At 37.0% G+C, this 27,570-nt stretch overlaps 1 protein-coding gene across 2 annotated transcripts in view; it reads right to left on the reverse strand.

Moving 5' to 3' along the window:
• LOC137630373 (UPF0764 protein C16orf89 homolog) overlaps nucleotides 1–27,570 on the reverse strand; it is a 163,335-nt gene that overhangs the window by 83,857 nt on the left and 51,908 nt on the right. Inside the window, exon 1 of one of the 2 annotated variants that reach the window (XM_068361805.1) lies at nucleotides 6,534–6,942. The exons of the other annotated variant lie outside the window; for it this stretch is intronic. Within the exon in view, the coding sequence (XP_068217906.1) occupies nucleotides 6,534–6,840 (307 nt within the window). The 5' untranslated portion in view covers nucleotides 6,841–6,942. Of the gene's footprint in view, nucleotides 1–6,533; nucleotides 6,943–27,570 lie in introns of those variants that run through there. 2 annotated transcript variants of the gene reach the window in all.

Consider the following 27,570-nt stretch of genomic DNA (forward strand, 5'->3'; position numbering starts at 1 on the left):
TGACTCTTTTAGCTGTGGCTAAGCATACCAGGAAAAGAGTCTTTAAGGTGAGATCTTTCAGGGAGGCTGATTGTAGCGGCTCGAACCTGTCTGACATAAGGAATCTTAGTACCACGTCTAAATTCCAACCAGGTGTAACCAAACGACGCTCCTTCGTGGTCTCAAAAGACTTAAGGAGGTCCTGTAGATCTTTATTGTTGGAAAGATCTAAGCCTCTGTGACAGAAGACTGATGCCAACATGCTTCTGTAACCCTTGATAGTGGGAGCTGAAAGAGATCGTTCTTTCCTCAGATATAAGAGGAAGTCAGCTATTTGAGTTACAGAGGTACTGGTCGAGGATACGGATACTGACTTGCACCAGTTTCGGAAGATTTCCCACTTCGATTGGTAGACTCTAAGGGTGGATGTTCTCCTTGCTCTAGCAATCGCTCTGGCTGCCTCCTTCGAAAAGCCTCTAGCTCTCGAGAGTCTTTCGATAGTCTGAAGGCAGTCAGACGAAGAGCGTGGAGGCCTTGGTGTACCTTCTTTACGTGTGGCTGACATACAAGGTCCACCCTTAGGGGAAGTGTTCTGGGAACGTCTACTAGCCATCGAAGTACCTCGGTGAACCATTCTCTCGCGGGCCAGAGGGGAGCAACTAGCGTCAACCTTGTCCCTTCGTGAGAGGCGAACTTCTGCAGTACCTTGTTGACAATCTTGAACTGAGGGAATGCATATAGATCTAGATGTGACCAATCTAGGAGAAAGGCATCTATATATACTGCTGCTGGGTCCGGGATTGGAGAGCAAAATATTGGGAGCCTCTTGGTCATCGAGGTTGCGAAGAGATCTATGGTTGGCTGGCCCCAGGTGGCCCAAAGTCTCTTGCATACATCCTTGTGGAGGGTCCATTCTGTTGGAATTATTTGTCCCTTCCGACTGAGACAATCTGCCATGACATTCAAGTTGCCTTGGATGAACCTCGTTACTAGTGATATGTTTAGACCTTTTGACCAGGTGAGGAGGTCCCTTGCGATCTCGTACCATGTCAGAGAGTAGGTCCCTCCTTGCTTGGAGATGTACGCCAAAGCCGTGGTGTTGTCCGAGTTCACCTCCACCACTTTGCCTTGAAGGAGAGACCTGAAGCTTTTCCAGGCCAGACGTACTGCCAGTAGCTCCTTGCAGTTGAAATGCATTGTCCTTTGACTCGAGTTCCATATCCCCGAGCATTCCCGACCGTCTAATGTCGCACCTCAGCCTACGTCCGATGCGTCCGAGAAGAGAACGTGGTTGGGAGTCTGAACAGCCAGGGGAAGACCCTCTCTTAGGTTGATATTGTCCTTTCACCAAGTCAGACAAGACTTTATCTTTTCGGAAACCGGGATCGAGACCGCTTCTAGCGTCTTGTCCTTTTTCCAGTGAAAAGCTAGATGGTATTGAAGAGGACGGAGGTGTAGTCTTCCTAGTGACACAAATTGATCCACGGATGACAGTGTCCCTACCAGACTCATCCACAGCCTGACTGAGCAGCGTTACTTCTTCAGCATTTTCTGGATGGATAGCAGGGCTGGGGGCTGATCGTCTTGTTGTTCAGCAACGTCCTCATCAGAGGGTTCCTCATCCGAAACTGATGAGGAAACGGCAACGGAGTGGGCAACGTCTGGCTCGCTGAATCCGGTCGCACTGGTGGATGCGTGATGGAGCCGGACGCAATATCATGGAACTGCTGCACAGTCTGTGAACTGTCAACAACCATGGGTGCGCGAGGAAGCACAGCGTCAAGCCGAGACTGTCTAGACCGTCTGGGTTGTGCAGTCAACACCCTACCGGGTTGCTGAGGTTGACGCACTGCGTCAAAACAAGTCACCTCTGCTGGTTGTTGAACGTCCTGAACGTCAAAAACCATCTCCGAGCGTCGCTTAATGTCAACGTGCGGCTGGCAACCCACACTGGGTCGCATCGGTGGAGTAACCACCTCAACTGGCAGACGCGAGTAGGTTACCTCAGCGTCAACAGGGCGCACAACCGACCGGTTGGAAGGTTGTTGGCCAGAAGGTTCTTCTCCGCATTTAAGTCCTCTATCAAGGACGCAAGCTTGGACTGCATGTCTTGCAGCAAAGCCCATTTAGGGTCTACGGGAGCAGGTGTGGCAACAGACGGGGTTAGCGACTGAGGCGGAACCGTTTACCATCCCTGAAAGCCTTGTTATGCGTGACATAATAGTACAGCAAAACTTCAAAGGCTCGACAACAGCTGTGAAGTTGACCTGTAAACAACTTGGAGCGTCTCCTGGCTAGGCGCCAGGGAGAGTCTACCAGAATTGAGAAGTCTATCTGGGCAGAGGCATGAACTCCCAAGCCGAGAACTTCTCTCGTGTCATATCAGACTCTCGCTCTATAAACCAGTTTAAAAGAAGGGAAAGCAAAGGCTGTATCCCCCAAACTCCTCCTGGTGAAAAACCAGTCGCCTAGCCAACGTAACGCTCTCTAGGAGAGCGAGAGAGCACTAGCTTAAAAACAACGGCTTCGAAGTAGCTAGGCCTAGTGTAAGCTCTGACGTTTAGGCGAACGAGGAGCAGCAGTTACAAAAAGATCCGGAAGAAGATCCTTAAAAAAATCATCATGATTTAATTAAAGTCCATAGGAGGCTAAGCAGCTTTAGGCTCCTCTCCATCTGACAGAGTCCTCAAGGGAATATCAGTAGGAGGGAGAACAGCAACTTCCTCATCTACAGGAACCTTGTCCGATAAAAGCTGAGTCTCTTACTGGTGCATTAGTAGCGGACCAGAACGCAACGTCATGTAACTGCTTGACAGTCTGTGAGCTGTCAACAACTGAACTGTCAACCACAACAGGTGCGTGAGGACGCACAGCGTCCACTCGAGACTGCTTTGACTGCCTAGACTGAGCAGTCAAAACAACTCTAGAATGCGGAGGTTGACGCTCAGCGTCAAAACAAGTCAACTCCGATTGTTAGTGAACGTCTTGAACGTCAACAGGAGCATCAGCAAGTGGCCTAACGTCCAAATGCGGCTGAAAAACCACACGAGACCGCATCGAGTGTGGTTCTAAACAACCTGACTGACGTGACTAAGCTACGCCAACGTCAACAGTAAGCACAAAGGAACGTTAGGTTGGCTGAAGGCCAGGATATCGATGAGATAAACGGCTAGACTCAACGGACTAATCGGCAGAATAGTCTTCCATAAGGGAGGCAAGCATATACTGCATGTTTTGCCTTACAACCCCTTAAGGATCAACGGAAATGGTTGTGGTAATAGACGAGGGTAACGTCTGTGACCGCAACACTTTGCCTACAAAAAAAAGACTCTCGGAGTCTGTGTTACGCTTTTGTTAGGCGGCGAGCAGTTATCCGATGACTGCATAGGGTCAGAGCTGTCCTAATGGCTGTAACCAGGATGCTGGACCTGTCCTGAAAGGACTGACTTTCGGTTAAGGGCTCCGAAACATTGTGACAGGTTTCTTATGCGAAAAGCCTACGGATGGCGAGGAGAAACGTCTCTCTCGTCTTATGGTAGGGGAGATCTTGGTAAGATACACCCGATACCATAGAGGGAAAACGTCTGTTCGTTGGTCAAGGCCTCTCGAACCCATAAGTCGTTTGACATTACTTCTCCCCTGGGCTTGGGAGCTTGTAAGAGGTCCCGGACTAGGTGAACGACAGGCACGAACAGACGAACCCTCGGACACAACACTGTAACACTTTGCGCCTCGGACGCAACACTGTAACACTTTGCGCATATCACTTTATCACTTCGATTTTCTGTTTTGCACTTATTTCTACCTGAAACACGCAATTCTACCCTTCATTAAAAGGTAGTAATTGCGAAATTAGTCGTATGATGCAAGCTCATAATACCAGCAAAAAACAGAAAACATATTTTAAGATAAAAAGAAAAATCAGTGGCTGGGAAAGAGACTAAACACTAGTTCATATAACTACGTTTTCAATCTCTCACCGCACATAGCCTGGGGACGAGAATAAAAAACTAAAACGTTTTATCCTTCCTCCCCGTACAGCGACTAGGGACGTGAGTAACACGAGAATAACATTACCCGCTTGAACGGAACGTTTTCTCTCCTCTCTCTCCCTCCGTCTCTATCTCTCTCTCTCTCTCTTGATTTCGCACCTAAGAGAAGAGCCCAATTATATATCGTCAAAAAAACATGTTATTTGACTAAAGGAAAAAACTGAAAGGTTTTTCAAATAAAAAGTTCCTTTAAATTAGAATTTAAAACATTTAAGCTAAGAAAGAATGAACAAAACATCAGAATCGATTTACTCTTACTGCAAAGTGAAACCGTGATACACTCTCTCTCTATCCTAACGATAGAACGCATGTTGAACGTCCTGAACGTCAACAACTGCGTAGCATAAAAAACTAAACGTTAGTTCATCTTTGAAAACAGTACGAAGACTATCAAAGAAATTCTTTCATAAAAAATTACATTTAAAAAGTTTTAAATCCTTAGCTCTTTAAAAGCTAAAGACGATATAAAGGGCTCAACGTTGATTAACTTCGGTTTCCAAGTTAGGACCGCCTACTCTCAGGAAAGGTCTATATAAACAAAGCATTAAAATTTATTTTTATATGTTTATAAAAAATGGAAAGTTAATCGAAGAGGCCTAATAAAGGCGGAGAGATATAAAATATATATAGGAAAATCTATAACGTGATAAGATAATTACTAAAAGCCTAAACACACTTCCGTCTAAGGGAAGGGTCGGCCATTTAAAAGTGAAAGAAAGTCCATACTCTCTTTGTCACCATAATTAAATCTATCCAAAACGAGTTCAAGTTTTAAGATGAAGATAAAACACCTGCATAGCGAAAGCTCAAAATTAGAATAGTGTACTTCACCAAATAGTTGTGAAAACAAATCCAGTTAGCAACAGCGAATTAGTAGGTCTTGCCGGTAGCCCGACAGAGAGAAAATTGAGTTCTTTGTTTACAATGAGTAATGGGTATCTGAACGACAGATGGCGCTGTTGAGTACACCCCCTACCTGTGTAGCGATCGCTGGCGAATTTTTACGTAGAGTTTTTCTGTCGAGCAACAGAGTTGCAGCTATTATAATCACCGGCTAAGTTAAATATTGAAAAATACACAGTCTTGAGACTCAAGTCTTAGGGTAAAATAAGGATATGGAGGTAGGGAGTAAGAAGAGTTTTGGTTGCATGAAGGGCGTACCCCACACGACAGTAATTATACAGCTCCTTAGTTAGGTTAGGTGGTACTCTTGTGTTTGTTTCCCTTCTAAAATGTGGCTTTGCAGTCATAACTTCTGGAATTCTAAAAGGTCCAAGATTTGAAAAACAGACTTCCCCGAATTATTTGCATTAGAATAGTTCAATGTACGGGTATCAATAAATACACAAAGAAAACTTATTTTCTTCATTAGGGGTATTGTACAGTATATATTTACCAGATTTTCTTAGCCTACAAACCTTCGATGACATCTGCAATAAATACATCATCGAAGTTTAAGCATGCTTACAAAGTTTCTTAGGCTATAAACTTTTGACAAGCTTTGAACCAAATACACCATCAAACTTTAACCAAGCATAAAAATTTTTGAGCCTTTGTATATCAGCGGCCAGTTCCTAACCCGTTGATTAAAAATGGTCATCAACTAACCTAAATTTCCCCCCTAACCTAACCTACAAGCCGTGTCCTTACCTACTTACCTAATGGGGGACTAACGCTCCCCTGCGACCCCCCTTACACTGCTGTATTCTAAGTTAGACATAACAATACATACAGGTGGCCGCTATCATACATACACCTCAAAATTTTCTTAGGAGACACACCGTCGACAACCTTTACACCAAATGCACCATCCAAGTCTAACTTGCCATAGAAATTTTCTTAAGCTACAAGCCTTCAACAACCCTTAAACCAGATACACCATTAAAAGTTTCAGAGCATAAAAATATTTTTATGCTACAAGCATTCGACAACATTTACGCCAAGTACTGTACACAATCAAAGTTTAATCGAGCATAGAAATATTATTTACCAAAATTTTCTTAAGCTACAAACCTTTTTTGGTAATTTTGTATTGTATTACAGGGTGAGATTTCGAACAGAAAATATAGGATTTCCTATAGTAAATAACGTGATTTAACCGAATTTGATGTTCATTTCAATCGGAAACAAACAGATCAACCAATTCGGCTAACTTTAAGTTGCGAGTGTCATTTTCGGAGAGCGTAATTTTTTCTATAAGGAAAAGTAGTTGTTTTCCTAGGTTACATTGCCCTGTGATACACTACAATGAAACCGTTTTTTTTTATGCTACAACCCTTCAACAACCTTTACATTTACGCCAAGTACTGTACACAATCAAAGTTTAATCGAGCATAGAAATGTTATTTACCCAAATTTTCTTAAGCTACAAACTTTCACCAACCTTTATACCAAATACATCAAAGATTAACAGGACATATAGTGTTTTTTTTATTCTACAAACTTTCGCCAACCTTTACACCAAAGTTTAACAGAACATAGAGTGTTTCTCACGCTACAAACCTTCAACAACCTTTGCCCCAAATACACCATCGAAGTTGAGTAGAGCGTAATTCTTTTCGTAATATCCAATAGTCTTGTCAATTGCACCTATCACTTGCACAATCAACTGAGAATCAGCTAACTGGTGGTAGTTCTTCAAGCTCTTCTCCAGCAGGCTATTTCCAGCTCCTGCCATTTCTCTTTTGAGTGAAAACTCATCTGGACTTCGAACTTGCTGATGGACTTGTTGATTTTGTGCACACAGGATCTCATTACAATGAAGTTGCCAAAATACGATAAAATATAAAAGACACTTATCGACACACATAATATAAGTCAGTACGTCGACTAGGCTAGTCACTAAGCAATATGAAACTGAAAATGTCGACAGTCCTATAAATAAAAGGCCTAGTAATTGATGTAGAGTGTAGACTACCGTCAACGACACTATTTGTTTACAAAGTTTAAAAAAGGTTTGGTGTTCTTAGCCTGGACTCGTTTAGTGAGACGCCAATGAAAATAAAGTGAAAAATTTAAATAAATTAATTTACAAAAATGTTAAAAAATAAAAAAAAATATATAAAAACATAAATTATATAAATAAAAATACCACTTTGTGCTTAACCCTCCTAAAATTTACTATAAACTAACTTTTACTTTTTAAATCATATTTCTTAATGCAAGAAACAGTGCCAAGAAACAACACAGTTTCTTTATAGGTCAGAAGTTTCTCTTTTCCATTAATGACGTTTCGTTTAGTGAGACGCAAATGAAAATAAAGTGAAAATTTAAATAAATTAATTTACAAAAAGGTTAAAAAATAAAAAAAATAAATATAAAAACATAAATTATATAAATAAAAATACCACTTTGTGCTTAACCCTCCTAAAATTTACTATAAGCTAACTTTTACTTTTTAAATCATATTTCTTTATGCAAGAAACAGTGCCAAGAAACAACACAGTTTCTTTATAGGTCAGAAGTTTCTCTTTTACATTAATGACGTTTCGTTTAGTGAGACGCAAATGAAAATAAAGTGAAAATTTAAATAAATTAATTTACAAAAAGGTTAAAAAATAAATATAACAACATATATTCTATAAATAAAAATACCACTTTGTGCTTAACCCTCCTAAAATTTACTATAACTTAACTTTTACTTTGTTCATCATATTTATTTATGCAAGAAACAGTGCCAAGAAGCAACACAGTTTCTTTATAGGTCAGAAGTTTCTCTTTTACATTACTGATTAAATAAATTAATTTACAAAAAGGTTAAAAAATAAATATAAAAACATAAATTCTATAAATAAAAATACCACTTTGTGCTTAACCCTCCTAAAATTTACTATAAACTAAATTTTACTTTTTAAATCATATTTCTTTATGCAAGAAACAGTGCCAAGAAGCAACACAGTTTCTTTATAGGTCAGAAGCAGGGTTGCCAGTTTGGCCTTTTTTCCGGCCCAAAAAAAAACTCAAATTTGACCTTTTGTATTTAGATAGGTTGGCCTTTAGTAATATGAAAAAAAGCCGGCCCTTAAATACTATATTTTTGACCTTTTTCTATTAATGGGTTGACCTTTTAAAGCCTCTGTTGATTAGAAATTGACCTTTTCTCATTTAGAAAACCTGGCAACCCTGGTCAGAAGTTTCTCTTTTACATGACTGACGTTTCAACTTCTGAGGATTAGAAAACTAATTTTAAAGTAATCGATTGAAATTCTCATTAATACTGCGACAAAGAGCTCTGTGATGTATCATTTTCTGAAATATGCTAATAGAAAATATTCCACATTATTACTTCCAACACTTGACTGATTAAAATAGATTTTTTAAAAAGATTAATCTAGTATGTAAAGAAATGTATATCTAAATTTGCAATAATGTACTGTGCCCTCTGACAAGCGTAGTACAATAAGACAATGACCTACAATTAGACCTGAACTATTAAAAACACACAATTTTATATAATTTTGTAAACAATATCAAATTCTACATAAAGTGAAACTTTACTCAGGTGGACAACATTAAAGCTATTATGGCAAAAATAATGAATATAACAAGGAATGCTAGCAGGTGAATGAAGTGCCAGAGAGTTATGGGGTCCTTTGACTGGCCAGACAGTACTACGTTGGATCCTTCTCTTTGGTTACGGTTCTTTCTCTTTGCCTACACATACGCCGAATAGTCTGGCCTATTCTTAACAGATTCTCCTCTGTCCTCACACACCTGACAACACTGAGGTTACTAAACAATTCTTCTTCGCTCAAGGGGTTAACTACTACACTGTATTTGTTCAGTGGCTACTTTCCTCTTGGTAAGGGTAGAAGAGACTCTTTAGCTATGGTAAGCAGCTCTTCTAGGAGAAGGACACTCCAAAATCAAACTATTGTTCTCTAGTCTTGGGTAGTGCCATAGCCTCTGTACCATGGTCTTCCACTGTCTTGGGTTAGAGTTCTCTTGCTTGAGGGTACAATCAGGCACACTATTCTATTTAATTTCTCTTCCTCTTGTTTTGTTAAAGTTTTCATAGTTTATATAGGAAATATTTATTTTAATGTTACTCTTCTTAAAATATTTTATTTTTCCTTCTTTCCTTTCCTTACTGGGCTATTTTCCCTGTTGGGGCCCCTGGGCTTATAGCATTTTGCTTTTCCAGCTAGGGTTGTAGCTTAGCAAATAATAATAATAATAATAATAATAATAACCTAAACTGAATGAGAATAAAACAGTTCATACTGTATTACAAGGTTTAACAACAGCCTGAAGTCTATTATTAAAACGATGGAAATGAATTAATATAGAGGGCGGAATATCAGAGACAGTGAAAAACCCGAGAGTACTAATTATCAAAGATCAAAATGTTGCAGATTAAATGTCAAATGAAGTGAAAATAGCACAATAGGCTATCACACAATTAAGGTAACTTTTACTTGGCGTTTCTTTGAAAAAAAAATCTAAACAAATAATTCTTCTCATTGATAAATTCGTCATTGCATGATTATTCGAGAGATATTATTTTGCCAAAAAGGGAAAAAATGTACTTAAAGCAAAAAAAAGAAAGAAAGAAAAAAGGGGTTATCTTTTCTGCCAAGTTCCTATTGGCAATGTCCCTGTCTGACGATCTGCTGGATTCGGGTTCGAGACAGGCTCGATAGTTTCTTGTAGTGCCTGCAACCTTCCCATCTTTGTGTGGAGCCTATAGGTCTACCCTCTTAGTCATCAGCAGCCATTCCATGGCCGTAGTGGCCTTATTGGTAACGTCTCAGTCTGGTTCCTTTAGTATCTGCAACCTTACCATCCTTGTGAGCTAAGGATGGGGTGTTTAGGAGAGCCTATAGGTCTATCTGCTGAGTTATCAGCAGCCATTGCCTGGCACTCCCTGTTCCTAGCTTGGATGGAGAGGGGGCTTGGGTGTTAATCATATAATAATATGGTCAATTTCTAGGGCACTGGCACAGTCCCTTACCTCTGTCATTCATGAGTGACCTTTAAACCTTCGGTGAATTTGAATTCTGACACAATAACTGCAATGATGGAGCACCCGCACGGGTCCCACTTCTAATTGCTTTCGTTGAACTCGCCCAGTCATGTTCTGCTTATGATCTTAAGGAGAAAACTCAACACTGGTAGTCTTCATCTGATGACCCACATGGACTATTCGAAATTAGTGTGAATCATGCAATAGGAGGAAAAACGTTCAGTTATGCTGCACCGAGACTCTTCAATGACCTTCCACTCGATGTCAAGAATAGCAAAAATGTGGCAGCTTTCAAGAAAAACCTGAAGACTTATCTTTTTAGGAAGTGTTATAATAGTGACCTGAAAACTATTAAGCCTGAATACAAATGCTAGCGAAATAACTGGTAAGATACAGAGCAAAATATTAACTGGAGAGAAATTATTTTTCACACACCAAAGCCCGCCTGAACAGACTTTTAGTGTCTGACGGAGGGCGAGAAATAATCCCGTAAAGTAAAGTAAAGTAATATTATTTCCTGTTGTCATTGCTGATGTTCCTTTTCGATGGCTCTTATTCTTCGTCTAGAATGGTACATAACATATCCTTCCAAGTGAAGTAACCTCAAGCAAGAGGTACATAACCCAAGACAGCGGAATACCATGGTACAGAAGCTATGGAACTATCTAAGGTTTAAGAACAATGGTTTGATTTTGGAGTGTCCTTCTCCTACATGAGCTGCTTACCACAGCTACAGAGTCTCTCCGACCCTTATCAAGGGAAAAGTAGCAATTAAACCATTACATTACAGCAGTTAACCTACTGAGCGCAGAAGAATTGTTTGGTAATCTCGGTGTTTTCCGGTGTATGAGGACAGAGGAGAATGTGTAAAGAATACACATGAATATTCGGTGTATATGTAGGAAAAGAAAAAAATTAACTGTAACAAGAGAAAGGAATCCAATGTAGTACTGTCTGGCCAGTCTAGTGGTCATATCTCAACGGGTGGCTGGTGTCCTGGTCAACCTACTACATTTCAAGGTATTTAGCGTATCACACAGCGTGATATTATTATTAATTTTACCATTATTACTAGCCAAGCTACAACTATAGCTGGAAAAGCAGGATGCTCTAAGATCAAGGGGTCCAACAGGGGAAAATAGCCCCGTGAGAAAAGGAAATAAGGAAATAAACAAACTGTATGAAAAGAAATAAAAAGCTAAAATAAAATATTCTAAGAACAGTAACAACATTAAAAAAGATCTCTCATATATAAATTATAAAGAGACTTATGTCAGTCTGTTCAACACAAAAATACTAATATTAGCTAGATCTCTATTAAGGGATTCAGCAACCCCAGATCTACATTCAGGGGATGTAATTGATGCAAAGAGTAGCATCATCTGCATATGCACAAGCTTGTTTTCTAGGCCAAACCACATGTCATGTGTATATAGTATGGAAAGTAATGGGCCAAGAACACAACCCCGAGGAACATTAGATATCGCATTCCTATACTCACTATGGTGCCCATCAACAAGAACTCTTTGCAACCCATTAATTAGAAATTCAGTAATGATGCTAAGAAAAGACCCATCCACTCCTAACCTTTGAGTTTGAAAAAAGGGCCTCATGGTTAAAACGGTCAAAGATAGCACTAAAACCAAGGCTAATTAAACGAACTTCCTAATCACAATCAAGAGATTTCTGTACAGCATTGGAGATTGTAAGAAGAGCATCACATGCTCCAAGGCCTCTATGAAAGGCAAATTGCAAACGAGGAAACAGATGATTACCTTCCGTAAATATATTTAGAAGTTTTGTCAAAAGACGTTAAAACGCAGATAATATGGGTGTAAGGGAAGTTCCGCGTTAATTTTCTAATCCACATTATCGAATCACTTGGAAAACGAGAAAGTTTTAACTTCTTGAAAGCCTTGCTATCATCACACTTTTACGAGGATGCACTCTAGTACACTTTTTTTTGTGTATTTTATCAATTTATATTCTTTTAACGATATTCTGGAAAGGCGTTTGATAAGGAGCAGAATAATGAAAATCTCAACCGTCCTCAATTATTTTTTCTTGAAGTCAATCCGACTCGTTAAAGTTTCCAGTTCAGGGAAATTAAGAATCTTTTACTTGATTTCGATGAATTTGGAGTTGTCCACCCACATGGCATTTTCATTCAACCATTATGCTGATAGTTAATGACCTAACTCTTAAATTGTCAATAAGTTAGCCAAAAGAGGTTCTTTTGAATTTGTTGGAACATTGGTAAGGTTACTTCACAGAGTAAATATGGTTGTGATGGCTCAAGTATTTCTGATTACCCCCATGTCTCAATAACTCTTATAATATATAAAGTTTCTGAACTATTGTCAATCAAACATCTAAATACATACGTACGCTGAAAGTAATCAATTGTTATCGAGTTTGCAGTTTGATTTTCATATGGGATTTTAATGGATTTTAGTGATTTCTCATATATAGTTTATATGCCATTTCACTATATCCTTTCCGTACTCGGGTGCTTTTCCTGCTAGAGTCCTTGGTGTTGTAGCATCCTGTTTTTCCAAATAGAGTTCAGACACTTGGAGCCTTACTAAAGCCTATGTGCATAAGCTAGTTACAGCTCAAAGAACTATGAAAAGAATAATGATGGGAATAATACTAAGAGACAGAAAAAGAGCAACATGGATATGAGAATAAACTGGGGTGTTTTTTCCCTCTTGGAACCCTTAGGCATATAGCATCCTGCCTTTACACCTAGGGTTGTAGCTTGGCTACTACTACTACTACTACTACTACTACTACTACTACTACTACTACTACTACTACTAATAATAATAATAATAATAATAATAATAATAATAATAATATTAATAATAATAACAACAACAGCAACATGTAAGGAAAAGAGACACTCCCATACAAAACGTATTTCATTTCTTGAGTTACCGGTGAAAAAAAAAGTTAAACATAATCAAAACGTAAATTCACGGACACAAAACTAAATATATCGGAGGATAAATGAAAAACGGTCTTTTATCTCTATCTGTGTGTACAGGATATTCATTCTACGCAACAGCGGACTGGATCCGACCACTCTCAACCAGAGAGGGATTTGCGGACATCTTAGAAGAGATAATACAATAATAATAATTAAGTAGAACTTTTAAAGAACAGATGGCACTTAAAAGTGGCGCTACTTCTGCAACTTAGTGAAAGGATATCTGCAATGACAAATCTTCCAAAACAGAGATCTGGAAACAATGGCTTACGTAATAGAATGAAATCGACTATAATAAACTGAGATTGATTTAACTCATTATAACAGAAGCAAATGACCAAAAGCAATTAAAATTCTAAATAATTGCGACACGCTACCTTTCAAATGGTCAGCAATGATGATAATGGAAGAGAGAGAGAGAGAGAGAGAGAGAGAGAGAGAGAGAGAGAGAGAGAGAGAGAGAGAGAGAGAGATTCAATATATGACACAAACACCACAAACAGACATACACACACACACACACATATATATATATAATATATATATATATATATATATATATATATATATATAAATATATATATATTTATATATATATATATATATATATATATATATATATATATATAAATATATATATATTTATATATATAAGATAGACTGGCGAAATCTAACCGAGGCCCTTTGCGTCAATAAGCGTAGGAGGAGATGATGATAATGATGATGATATATATATATATATATATATATATATATATATATATATATATATAAATATATATATATATATATATATATATATATATATATATATATATATTGTGTGTGTGTGTGTGTGTGTGTGTGTGTGTGTGTGTGTGTGTGTGTGTATGATTATGTATATCTATAAAAACAAACAGCATAAAATGGAGTCTCAAAAGCCTACACTAATAATGACTCGGTTTCAATTGGCTCAACTCGGATCACAGGATTAAGTGGTCGAGAGAAGACGAAGTAATCCCTGTTAACGACTTCACCCAAAGAAACTATTTGGAAACAATATCAATTACTTGTATCAAAGGTCAAAACCTACAGTAAATTTTGTGGTCTGTTTTCCAGTGATCCTGTATTAGCATCTTTCCTTGTTATCCTACTTATCTGAGGGCATTAAGGAGTTTGAGGGTTTAAATCCCACTCATGAATGGCAGATGCAAGGGGCAGTGATAATGCCCTAGCTGGCTGGACAATGCCCTAGAGACTGATAAGCAGCTCTTCTGTGAGAAAGACACTCCAAAATCAAACCATTGTTCTCTAGTCTTGGGTAGTGCCATAGCCTCTGTACCATGGTCTTCCACTATCTTGGTTTAGAGTTCTCTTGCTTGAGGGTACACTCGGGGTCACTATTCTATCTAATTTCTCTTCCTCATGTTTTGTTAAAGTTTCTATAGTTTACATAGGAGATATTTATTCTATTATTCTTAAAATATTTAGTTTTTCCTTGTTTCTTTTCCTCACTGGGCTATTTTTCCTGTTGGAGCCCCTGGGCTTATAGCATTCTGCTTTTCCAACTAGGGTTGTAGCTTAATAATAATAATAATAATAATAAGCGCCCCAACCCAATCTCCACCCAAGCTAGAATCAGGGAGGGCCAGGTAATGGCAGCTTATGACTCAGCAGGTAGACTTATAGGCTCCCCCAAGCACCCCATACTTAGCTCACAAGTATGGTGAGGTTATAGACCCTACAAGAAACTATCCAGCTTGATCGGGACTCGAACCCCAGTCTAGCAATCACCAGGCCGGGACTTTTCCAATTTTGAATTTGATGATGTCAACAACACGAAAGAAATAACTTCAGTAGAATTTTCCACTTTTCTTTTTTATTTACAGAAGAGGATAATTGGACCAAGAGCAGCTGTTGTGATATATGAAGGCAAAGGGCCAGAGTTCTTCTTCGATAAAAGACACCTTTCAGAAAAATGGCTTCCTTCAAATAAGGGAAAACTATGGATTTTAAAATAAAGTATTGATTACTTTTTAAAAGGCAAGACTGGTCAAAACATGGGACAGGAACACAGGTTTTCACAGCAATGGTTATGACTTTACAAACATGGAATGATTCGAGATCAGGGTTTTTAAATACCAAATCATAGAATTGGGCAAAAACATAAAAAAACTATAGATTACTAAGACGAGGAATCTGTTATTGAACACAGGCTAAAAGTAATGAGAATTTATAAGAGATGAATTTTGTCGTTATCAAAGATAGCAAGAAAAAGGAAAAAGATGTTCTTATACATCTGCATCATGCTTTCGGCAAGAGACAGCAGAAAATAAAAATAGTTTTTTTACGTTGGATTTAAGAAATGCACAGGATAATGTCCATGGGTGCATGAATGAGCGCTGGATGAACACCAAAGATTATTATTGATGAGAACAACGGAAAAGAAAAATAGGAAAAGGAACAGACGTTGGATTCTTAACAGTAAGTGAAACAACGGCCAGAGAAAGATCACAGCTGATATTTATAGTTACTTCCTTTTATTTATAAGTCCAATTAGATGTCTATATTTGATCAATCTATGCAGATTTTTTACAAGTTTAGGAAATAAGTGGAATTTTCTTATTGCACAGGCCGTAATATAAAGCTTTGTCTTCACAACTGCGTAAGTACGCTATTAAAACCCCGTAATTTTAATCTGAAATTTAACGTAAAAATATACCGTTCTCAGCCGTATTTCAGTAAATTACAGGCGACCGTAATTTTTACCCTACTTCGTTATTATCTGTTACGAGTTGGAGACCGTAATGTCACTCCTTTATGTAAATATATCCGTTATTAAGACGGCAATTGCCTGGCAACATTTATTCCAGCATTTTTACCACTTTTTACGGCAAATATTTAACAGCGCATCCCATTAAATAAATGCCTGTATTAAAAAACAGCGCATCCCATTAAATAAATGCCTGTATTATAAAACAGCGCATCCCATTAAATAAATGCCTGTATTAAAAAACAGCGCATCCCATTAAATAAATGCCTGTATTAAAAAACAACGCATCCCATTAAGTAAATGCCTGTATTAAAAAACAGCGCTTCCCATTAAATAAATGCCTGTATTAAAAAACAGCGCATCCCATTAAATGCCTGTATTAAAAAACAGCGCATCCCATTAAATAAATGCCTGTATTAAAAAACAGCGCATCCCATTAAATAAATGCCTGTATTAAAAAACAGCGCATCCCATTAAATAAATGCCTGTATTAAAAAACAGCGCATCCCATTAAATAAATGCCTGTATTAAAAAACAGCGCATCCCATTAAATAAATGCCTGTATTAAAAAACAGCGCATCCCATTAAATAAATGCCTGTATTAAAAAACAGCGCATCCCATTAAGTAAATGCCTGTATTAAAAAACAGCGCATCCCATTAAGTAAATGCCTGTATCAAAAAACAGCGCATCCCATTAAGTAAATGCCTGTATTAAAAAACAGCGCATCCCATTAAATAAATGCCTGTATTAAAAAACAGCGCATCCCATTAAATGCCTGTATTAAAAAACAGCGCATCCCATTAAATAAATGCCTGTATTAAAAAACAGCGCATCCCATTAAATAAATGCCTGTATTAAAAAACAGCGCATCCCATTAAATAAATGCCTGTATTATAAAACAGCGCATCCCATTAAATAAATGCCTGTATTAAAAAACAGCGCATCCCATTAAATAAATGCCTGTATTAAAAAACAGCGCATCCCATTAAATAAATGCCTGTATTAAAAAACAGAGCATCCCATTAAATAAATGCCTGTATTAAAAAACAGCGCATCCCATTAAATAAATGCCTGTATTAAAAAACAGCGCATCCCATTAAATAAATGCCTGTATTAAAAAACAGCGCATCCCATTAAATAAATGCCTGTATTAAAAAACAGCGCATCCCATTAAATAAATGCCTGTATTAAAAAACAGCGCATCCCATTAAGTAAATGCCTGTATTAAAAAACAGCGCATCCCATTAAATAAATGCCTGTATTAAAAAACAGCGCATCCCATTAAATAAATGCCTGTATTAAAAAACAGCGCATCCCATTAAGTAAATGCCTGTATTAAAAAACAGCGCATCCCATTAAATAAATGCCTGTATTAAAAAACAGCGCATCCCATTAAGTAAATGCCTGTATTAAAAAACAGCGCATCCCATTAAATAAATGCCTGTATTAAAAAACAGCGCATCCCATTAAGTAAATGCCTGTATTAAAAAACAGCGCATCCCATTAAATAAATGCCTGTATTAAAAAAACAGCGCATCCCATTAAGTAAATGCCTGTATTAAAAAACAGCGCATCCCATTAAGTAAATGCCTGTATTAAAAAACAGCGCATCCCATTAAGTAAATGCCTGTATTAAAAAAACAGCGCATCTCATTAAATAAATGCCTGTATTAAAAAACAGCGCATCCCATTAAGTAAATGCCTGTATTAAAAAACAGCGCTTCCCATTAAATAAATGCCTGTATTAAAAAACAGCGCATCCCATTAAGTAAATGCCTGTATTAAAAAACAGCGCTTCCCATTAAATAAATGCCTGTATTAAAAAACAGCGCATCCCATTAAATGCCTGTATTAAAAAACAGCGCATCCCATTAAATAAATGCCTGTATTAAAAAACAGCGCATCCCATTAAGTAAATGCCTGTATTAAAAAACAGCGCATCCCATTAAGTAAATGCCTGTATTAAAAAACAGCGCATCCCATTAAATAAATGCCTGTATTAAAAAACAGCGCATCCCATTAAGTAAATGCCTGTATTAAAAAACAGCGCATCCCATTAAATAAATGCCTGTATTAAAAAACAGCGCATCCCATTAAGTAAATGCCTGTATTAAAAAACAGCGCATCCCATTAAATAAATGCCTGTATTAAAAAAACAGCGCATCCCATTAAGTAAATGCCTGTATTAAAAAACAGCGCATCCCATTAAGTAAATGCCTGTATTAAAAAACAGCGCATCCCATTAAATAAATGCCTGTATTAAAAAACAGCGCATCCCATTAAGTAAATGCCTGTATTAAAAAACAGCGCATCCCATTAAATAAATGCCTGTATTAAAAAACAGCGCATCCCATTAAGTAAATGCCTGTATTAAAAAACAGCGCATCCCATTAAGTAAATGCCTGTATTAAAAAACAGCGCATCCCATTAAATAAATGCCTGTATTAAAAAACAGCGCATCCCATTAAAAAAATGCCTGTATTAAAAATGATCATCTACTTTTGTATTTTTTGTTCTCCCCCGATCATTTCTAATTTTTCTAACTTCTACATTATTAGTCTAGATAACTAGCAGTCTCTATCAACAGTAATTAATAATGGTCGCCCTAGTCGTCTTTGACCTTTGTTTTGCAAACAAAGGATTGCTGGCAGATGACTGGATAGCCTACCTATTTGAAGTCTCAAATGCAATTTTGAAAACGCACTGAAAGGAAGATACTGTTTAGGAACCACAGAGAAGTGTTTTTCCCTTTACTTATGATGACGCTTTCTGAAGAGACTTGTTTGGGTAAGATACCCAGAACATTTCTTGTAGATAAAAGGGATTTTATCATCCTAGTAATAACTTCTGTAATTATTTCACGTCTCTTTAAATCTCAAATGTGACTTGATAACTAACGTTTCGATTAAGAATTGCATATTGAAATTAACCTGAAGTTTTCTAAAATTTACAGGAAAAGAGTTGAAGTCTATAGCTAATCAGCGGAAAAAAAAAGTAAATATCTTAAAAAAAAACAAAGAAAAGGACAAAAAGTTGATTAGGCAGCTAGTGTACAGTACAGATGACTTCTACCTGTTACAATGTACAGCTTGTGGCAACATAGCTGTTATGTTCTAACAGAGAGGCGAGGTGAATGCAAGTGAGGTTTATTCAGCTGATAACGAGCTTATATGCAAACATTTGAGAGCAACAATGTCAAAAAAATTCAAACAATATGAAACATACGATGGCAAGCTTAACCAGGTTTTCCTATTATATGAGAGAGAGAGAGAGAGAGAGAGAGAGAGAGAGAGAGAGAGAGAGAGAGAGAGAGAGAGAGAGGGAGAGATCGTGTATGAAACACATGTGGTACAAACTATCCGTGTCAGACGTCTCTTTAGCTCCTCCTGGAGTGTACCGACATTGATGAGGCCTACTGTACAACAGGTTTTCCCATTGCTTATGTTATTATTATTATTATTATTATTATTATTATTATTATTATTATTATTATTATTATTATTATTATGCAAGTCAATTATAAGCAAGTAATACTGATTTGTACTATTTTGAAGGAATAATAAATTGAGTTCAGTTAATATTAAGGGTTTACCTAAATTGGAAATGTGGTTTATAAAAACTTCATGCATGTAAAGCTCTAGTAATTATAACATAATTTAATACTATTAACGAATCTTCAATATTTTCTTACATCAGTCAGCTGGCTAACTAATTACGTTATCAAAATTACAAATAAGATACTGTAATTGGAAAAGATTATAGATTATAATTACCACCGTTTATTTCTTCTTAGTGTTAAAATAATAATAATAATAATAATAATAATAATAATAATAATAATAATAATAATAATAATAATGATAATAATAATAATGATAATAATAATAACAATAATAATTATAGTCTATTATTATAATCATTATTACTATCATCATTATTGTTACTGTGGTGGTGTATTTGTCTTATGCAACCTGCTGGCCATATGATAATATTTCTGTGCCGTGATAATTTGTATCTTCCATACATTTGATTAAATTACTTTAATCACAAAGTAAACGCAAAGGCAAAAGTGTTCTTTCTAAAAAAAAAAAAAAAAAAAAAAAAAAAAAAAAAAAAAAAAAAAAAAAAAAAAAAAAAAAAAAACACGCACACACACCAACACGATAAAATATCAGCGCTTGATAAGATAATAATATCGATTCTAGCCATTTTAAAATCTCGCTTTGATCATAGGGGTTCAGAGCAAATTCCTAGTGGCATGTACAGTCGGCTTCATTCATTCCAGTACACTTCACGGGAAGCTAAAGAGACGCATGACACCTGTACATTGTAGAAGGTAACTCATTATTTAGTAAGCCCCTTACACGGTCAAACGGTTCATCGAACCCGGTTGTCAAACTTGATTGTAAAACGGTTCGAAGAGATGGAGTCAGACGAAAATGCACAAGGTTTGTGTACAATGAAGCCCCGTTCAAAAAAGTCAGGCTATAGCAGAATTTCTTCGAACAGTTCGACGAACGTGTTCGACAACCTAATACCCCGTTCATACGTTCGAACATTACTTCAAACACTTGTCTGTCGAACCGCGTTCGACCTTGTAAACCCGCCTTTAAACACGTGATCAAAAGCATTTTTATCAATTTTACGAAGTGCATCAGCAGAAATAGCAGGAGGAGTAGCAGTAATACCAGCTGTGAAAGCAGTAATCCATTCTGGACACCAAAGGGGTATATTCTACGAATGGTGTCAGCAGAGGGAAGAAGTATGACTTTATTCCATTTCCTTTAGCGAGGCATATTTGCACCGACTCGCAACGGTGCCCTTTTAGCTCGGAAAAGTTTCCTGGTCGCTGATTGGTTAGAATTATCTTGTCCAACCAATCAGCGATCAGGAAACTTTTCCGAGCTAAAAGGGCACCGCTGCGAGTCGGTGCAAATATGACTCGCTAAAAGAAATGGACTATAGTATGCCTCGTTCCTTGATGAAGATTCACTTTTTTTTTTTTTTTTTTTTTTTTTTTTTTTTTTTGGTAAGGTGGGATTAAAATCTTGAAATTCTACATAATTTTATATAAGATTGAATGCACCCAGCTGATGGTAAAATTCTGCACTTCATTCTTGCTTGCCTATCCTACTCACTTTCAGATATTTTCATAATTGTAGCTGTATTTTCACAATTCTAGTGCCATAGCCTATGTACTATGGCCTTCCACTGTCTTGGGGTAGAGTTCTCTTGCTTGAGGGTACACTCAGGCATACTATTCTATCTTATTTCTCTCCCTCTTATTATTTTGAAGTTTTCATAGTTTATATATGAAAGATTTATTTTAATGCTGTTATTGTTCTTAAACCTCTCTTGCAGAGTATTTCCTTATTTCCTTTTCCTCACTGGGCTATTTTTCCTGTTGGGGCCTTTGGGCTTATAGCATCCTGCTTTTCAAACAAGGTTTGTAGCTTGGCTAATAATAATAATAATAATAATAATAATAATAATAATAATAATAATAATAATAATAATAATAATAATAATAAGATTTGTAGGTGTTTTTTTAGGTGGGGATGAAATAAGGATATTTTTATTTGATATCATTATTAGATTGTGGGCCATACAGCCCGGCGATGGCATCTTGGAGACCACTGAACACCGATGTGCTGTCTGCTGTGAAGGAAACTCTACAGCTACGGTATGAAGTAAAAGATGGTTGACCACAACATGGTAGAAAAGAAGCGGAAAATGAAGGTAAAGTAGAAGTCTAAAAAGAAGGTGTAGTTAAGGGCCTGAGGGACTGTGCAGAAAACATAAGTTAAAGTTCACAGAGCCGTTTTCAAGATCGCTTGGCTCTCCCTGTCAGACACGGCCTCTAGCAACTTTGCAATTCGTAGTCCAGCCAGCGAGTGGATCCTGGGGAATTATCTCCTTGTAGCACCTGTCACAAACAGGGGAGAGAGAACCAGGGACATCTACCTTCCCGAGGGAATTTGGGAGGATAGCATTGATAAACACTTGAGACGTGGTGGCCGCTGGATATATAACTATAAAGTTCCTCTGACCAAAATTCCTTTTTTAATTAAAAAAAACTCATGGTTGAAGAGCAATAGAAACCTGAGGTCCAAAGTCCACTATGCCGAGGGACTATAACCATGACGTAATACCTCTTGTTCATACCTCATATGGGTCATACAACATGCCTAATCGAGATTACACAAGTCTTCGTAACAAAATATGTGAAATAAAAAAAGTTAATTCTTAAAAATAACGTAAATTTACATATAATGACTTGAATGAAAAATACAGTTAAATGCATGACGAAAGTCTTATGTAATTTACATACATTACTTGAATCTACTTGAGTGAGCCCTACCTTACGAACTGGCTATATATATATATATATATATATATATATATATATATATATATATATATATATATATATATATATCTTAAATACACAAATGAAATACGTTTCAGTAGTAGATGATAAACCAGTTCCTGTTCTGCTAATCTATCATTAAAAGTATAACAAACAAGAGGTTCAATATAATAATAATAATAATAATAATAATAATAATAATAATAATAATAATAATAATAATAATAATAATAACAACAACAACAATAATGGTAGTAGTAGTAGTAGTAGTAGTAGTAGTAGTAGTAGTAGTAGTAGTAGTAGTAGCCACTAAGAGAATATAATTATATGCACACAAATGATTTAGAGATAATCTTGTATTGTTGGCAATATGACAAAAAACAACCATTTGTTTTGAAATAAATTGTATAAAATGTTTGCATATATATAGTTTTGTCTCCTTTTAATTTCGAGGATAAATATACTAATATCTGATATAAGTTTAAGACACGTCAAAACTAAAGGGAAAAACAAAATCAAATAGGGAATAAAAAAGACAGGAAAAGCTATCATCGTATATAGAAATTTCCATCACAAAACGCTGTAAGTCGAATTGTGCAGTCATTCTAAATTCATAATCGAGAGAGAGAGAGAGAGAGAGAGAGAGAGAGAGAGAGAGAGAGAGAGAGAGAGAGAGAGAGAGAGAAAGAGAGAGAGAGAGAGAGGCGGGGGACTACTGTCACACAGGGTTCCATCAGTTTTTTTATTTGCCTCGATAACAAGGTTATAATTAATTCGTTTAAGTGGAGTCCTGAATGACGCTGAAAAAAAATGATCTAATTAAACCCTTGAATAAAGGAAAATAGTAAACAATACTACCAACCTATGAAATGGAAAGGCTTTCGAAATAAGGAACACAAAAGGACGGAATATCAAATATGGATGCCAGAAAGATTATCTCTAAATTATTTGTGTTCATGTAATTATATTCTTTTAGTGTCTACTACTACTACTACTACTACTACTACTACTACTACTACTACTACTACTACTACTACTACTACTACTACTCACCGGAACCAAGTGCGAGAATGCTATATGGCGGATTTTGTGTAGCATTAGAACCAAATTTCCTTCAAAAGCAAACATTATGATACCAGTTTGTAAAAGAAATAAACAATAGCAATGACCCTCACATTGACTCTCAAAGATAAAAGCACCTGGTTTGAATTCCAGTATCATCTGAATAGATGCTCCCCAGAACGTCAGCCGGACGAGACCAACTCCCCAATGAGGTGTTCAAACACAGCAGTGGCCTCCCCAGTAAACAGCTTAAACTCAAGGTTCCGGGGTGGGATCGATCTGCTGCCATAAGAGAGCCAGGTGAACGCGTTACCACTACTATAGTCCATTTCTTTTAGCGAGTCATATTTGCACCGACTCGCAGCTGTGCCCTTTTAGCTTGGAAAAGTTTCCTGATCGCTGATTGGTTGGACAAGATCATTCTAACCAATCAGCGACCAGGAAACTTTTCCGAGCTAAAAGGGCACCGTTGCGAGTCGGTGCAAATATGACTCGCTAAAAGAAATGGACTATAGTTAGAATAATAATAATTTTAATCATTGTATAATTCATTTAGGCGATATACCTATCCATAAATACGTATTTAATCATCCTGCTATTGCAAATAGACAGTGAAGCTGAAGAACTCTTATATAGTGTCAGCTTTAGACTAAATAAATTGATAGAGTGATTTTGAGTTTCCTGGCATTCTGACGTCGAATATCGTTTCTTATAAATAAAAAAATATGAAATTCAATTTAAAGCTATAAATGCGAAGATGCCAGACAGTACTACATTGGATCCTCCTCTCTGGTTACGGTTCATTTTCCCTTTGCCTACATACACACTGAATAGTCTGACATATTCTTTACATATTCTCCTCTATCCTCATACACCTGACAACACAGATTACCAAACAATTCTTCATCACCCAAGGGGTTACTGCACTGTAATTGTTCAGTGCCACTTTCCTCTTGGTAAGGGTAGAAGAGACTCTTTAGCTATGGTAAGCAGCTCTTCTAGGAGAAGGACACTCCAAAATCAAACCACTGTTCTCTAGTCTTGGGTAATGCCATAGCCTCTGTACCATGGCCTTTCACTGTCTTGGGTTAGAGTTCTCTTGCTTGAGGGTACACTCGAGCACACACTCCTATCTTATTTCTCTTCCTCTTGTTTTGTTAAAGTTTTTATAATTTATATAGGAGATATTTATTGTTGTTACTCTTCTTAGAATATTTTATTTTCCTTTTTTCCTTTCCGCACTGAGCTATTTTCCCTGTTGGAGCCCCTGGGCTTATAGCATACTGCTTTTCCAACTAGGGTTGTAGCTTAGTAAGTAATAATAATAATAATAATAATAAGAGTCAAAAAGTAAGAAATACAAGCTCTTTGTTTCAAATATTCGTTAATTAACGGGATACATAAAATAAAAAACATATGCACGTGGATAAATATTGAACAATGAATAGGGCAAATTCTCTCAAAGGTATGAACCAAAAAACCGGATGGATTTGTTATCATTGTAATTGCTCTTCTCAATATCGATTACAGGCATAAAAAATAGCATTTATTGCCACTGATGTGGCATCAAAGCTATTCATTAAAGTGAATTAATAAATATTCAACACTATTAAAATTGATACATCAATCTGACAAATAGTTGAAAAACTGTGAAATAAGTTGAATCCTTGAACTCTAGTAAATCCTACTATCTCGATCTCATAAGTAGATGATAAAGAATGTGTTTGATTAACCCTTTTATTCCCATGGATGTACCGGTACATCCTTGCAAAAAAAATGCTATAAAAATTTTGTTTTTCATATTTTTGATAATTATTTGAGAAAATTCAGGCATTTTACAAGAGAATGAGACCAACCTGACCTCTCTATGACAAAAATTAAGGCTGTTAGAGCAATTTAAAAATAATATACTGCAAAATGTGCTGGGAAAAAAATAACCCCCTGGAGGTTAAGGGTTGGAAATTTCCAAATAGCCAGGGGGTAAAAGGGTTAATAAGCATAAATAAAAATAGCCAGTAGCAATTACAGCAATAAGATCAGACATAAAATAAACCTCAGATGTAAAATTCAATCGCATTCATTTGCAAATGGCTTACATTCCGAAGAGGAAAGGGCTTTGAAAATCAGTCACCAGTATGGAAGCTTAAAGGATGAAAGGTTTTTGGAGCCTGGAAAAAAAGTAAGAAGAGAGTTCCAAAGCTTAGAAGTAGGAGGAAAGTGACCTGCGAGGCATTAAAAGACTTTGAGACGATGAGACGTTTCCTAAATTCAAGGCAACAGTGACTAAAGCAGTAAGAAGTCATATTGGGACAGAGAGGGTGATGAGGTGAAAGAAAGATCACTGTTTCATTCCATAGAGAGATGAAAACAAATGACATTTCAAATTGGGAAGAGTATTAAGTTCAAAATTAAGTGTAATAGCTGGGATGTAAACACGAAATCTGAATGATTTACCTAATTTATTTACAGGCAGGTTTGGCAGAATGAATAATGTGAACTCTTCAGTATGAATTAGAAGTAATCTGTGTACACAAAATATGGATAGAACTGATACCTTCTTCATCGGAATATTTTACAGAACTGGCTAGGAGAGAAGACGGAAACAGGAAGAAACTGACTTTGGAGCGTTGGATATGCGTGAGCTACGGAACCACTTCAAATATGTTAACAAAATCAAAATTAATTGACCAAGACGTAGTAATCTGAGAAGGAGCGTCATGGGTGAAAAAAAAGGTCTGGAAAGTGAAGAATATTGAGAGTTGAATCGTCATGAAAAACATAGACAGAAGAGATACACTAGCGGCCATTTAAAGGTTTCAGTGGTTTTAATGATCGATCGTGGCAGAGGCTAGGGATAGGACAATGGCCAGGAGACAAGATAATGGCCAAGAGACTGTCCTTATATATCTGAACTAGGACAGGGAGGACCAGGCAATGATTGCTGATGACTCAACAGGTAGACCTATATGCTCCCCTAGGTCCATCATCCCTAGCTCAAGGATGGTGAAGTTGCTAACACTACTAGAAAACATTTAGTTTTAGTGTGTCTCTAACTCTTATTTAACAGATTACTAGATAGGGTAGTTTCCAACAACGGAAAATAATCCCCAGGTTTAGGAAAGAAACAAATGCTGTGTTGACAACATCAACAGATGCAAAGTGTTTGAATGAAAGGTCAGAAATAAACTTTAAAAGGGAAATATTGATACCATAAGTACGAAGATCTGGTAAAAAAAAAAAAAAAAAAAAAAAAAGAAAAAAAAAAAAAAAAAAAAAAAAAAAAAAAAAAAAGCCTCATGTCAGACACTTAAATGTCTTAAAAATGTCTAAAACAAATATGGCCTAGTACAGGTAAAATAGGAAAGAAGACCGTCGGTCTATATTTCTGGTCTTGAAAAGCCTTATTAGTGATCAAGAAGAGGGTCAGATTTAACCTGTTCAAGGTAATAAGAGCTGAGTAGACTGGGATTACTTTCGGAAAATAGAGGTAAACACATTAAGATGGCTATCAAAAGCACTAGAACAGTCAGCGTTGTATGTTTCCAGAAATAGGGATAAACGTAGGATTCTTGAATCCAGCAAAAAGAAAATAATACAAAACAAGAAAACAACGCATGACTATATGCCTTGGCAATTCTTGAAGATGCCAGGGCCCATTGTGTAGTGAGTGTTAGGCAGTACGTAAAATCAGATATGTGTGGCCGCGGGGGCATATAAAAATTAGAATAGCGCCAACGTTATCCCTGCGTGTCGTAAGAGGCGACTAAAAGGGACGGGACGAGGGGGCTGGGAACCCCCTCTCCTGTATCTACATCCTGTGAGACAGCAACAAAGAGATGGAGCTGGGGGGGGGGGGGTTAGTGACTGCTCCCCGTCCTCTTTAATAAGCAGTTCCGGTAGGCCCTGCTGCTGCCTCCGATGCCTTAGATAACCGCGGAGGTAGCAGCAGTAGGGGATTCAGCATTATGAAGCTTCATCTGTGGTGGATAATGTGGGAGGGTGGGCTGTGGCACCCTAGCAGTACCAGCTGAACTCGGCTGAGTCCCTTGTTAGGCTGGAGGAACGTAGAGAGTAGAGATACTTTTTTTTTTTTTTTTTTTTCATTTGTTGATGTCGGCTACCCCCCAAAATTGGGGGAAGTGCCTTGGTATATGTATGTATGTACTACAGTAAGAGGACCGTGAATTTTGGAATTTCTGAGAGAAGAGCGAGGTGCAAGATGACAGCATAATTTGCTGTGAAATTTATTGGTAAAGAACGCAAAAGATTTCTTCAGTGGGAGATGAGATCAGGATGTTAAATGTCCTCTTAGTAACACAAAAAGCGCTTTGCTTCGAGGGAAGGTGGTGCAGTGGTTCCTAGACACCAAAGGAAACAAAAAATAGAGGCTATTCAT

Source organism: Palaemon carinicauda, chromosome 38 (assembly GCF_036898095.1).
Source record: "Palaemon carinicauda isolate YSFRI2023 chromosome 38, ASM3689809v2, whole genome shotgun sequence".
NCBI lineage: Eukaryota > Metazoa > Arthropoda > Malacostraca > Decapoda > Palaemonidae > Palaemon > Palaemon carinicauda.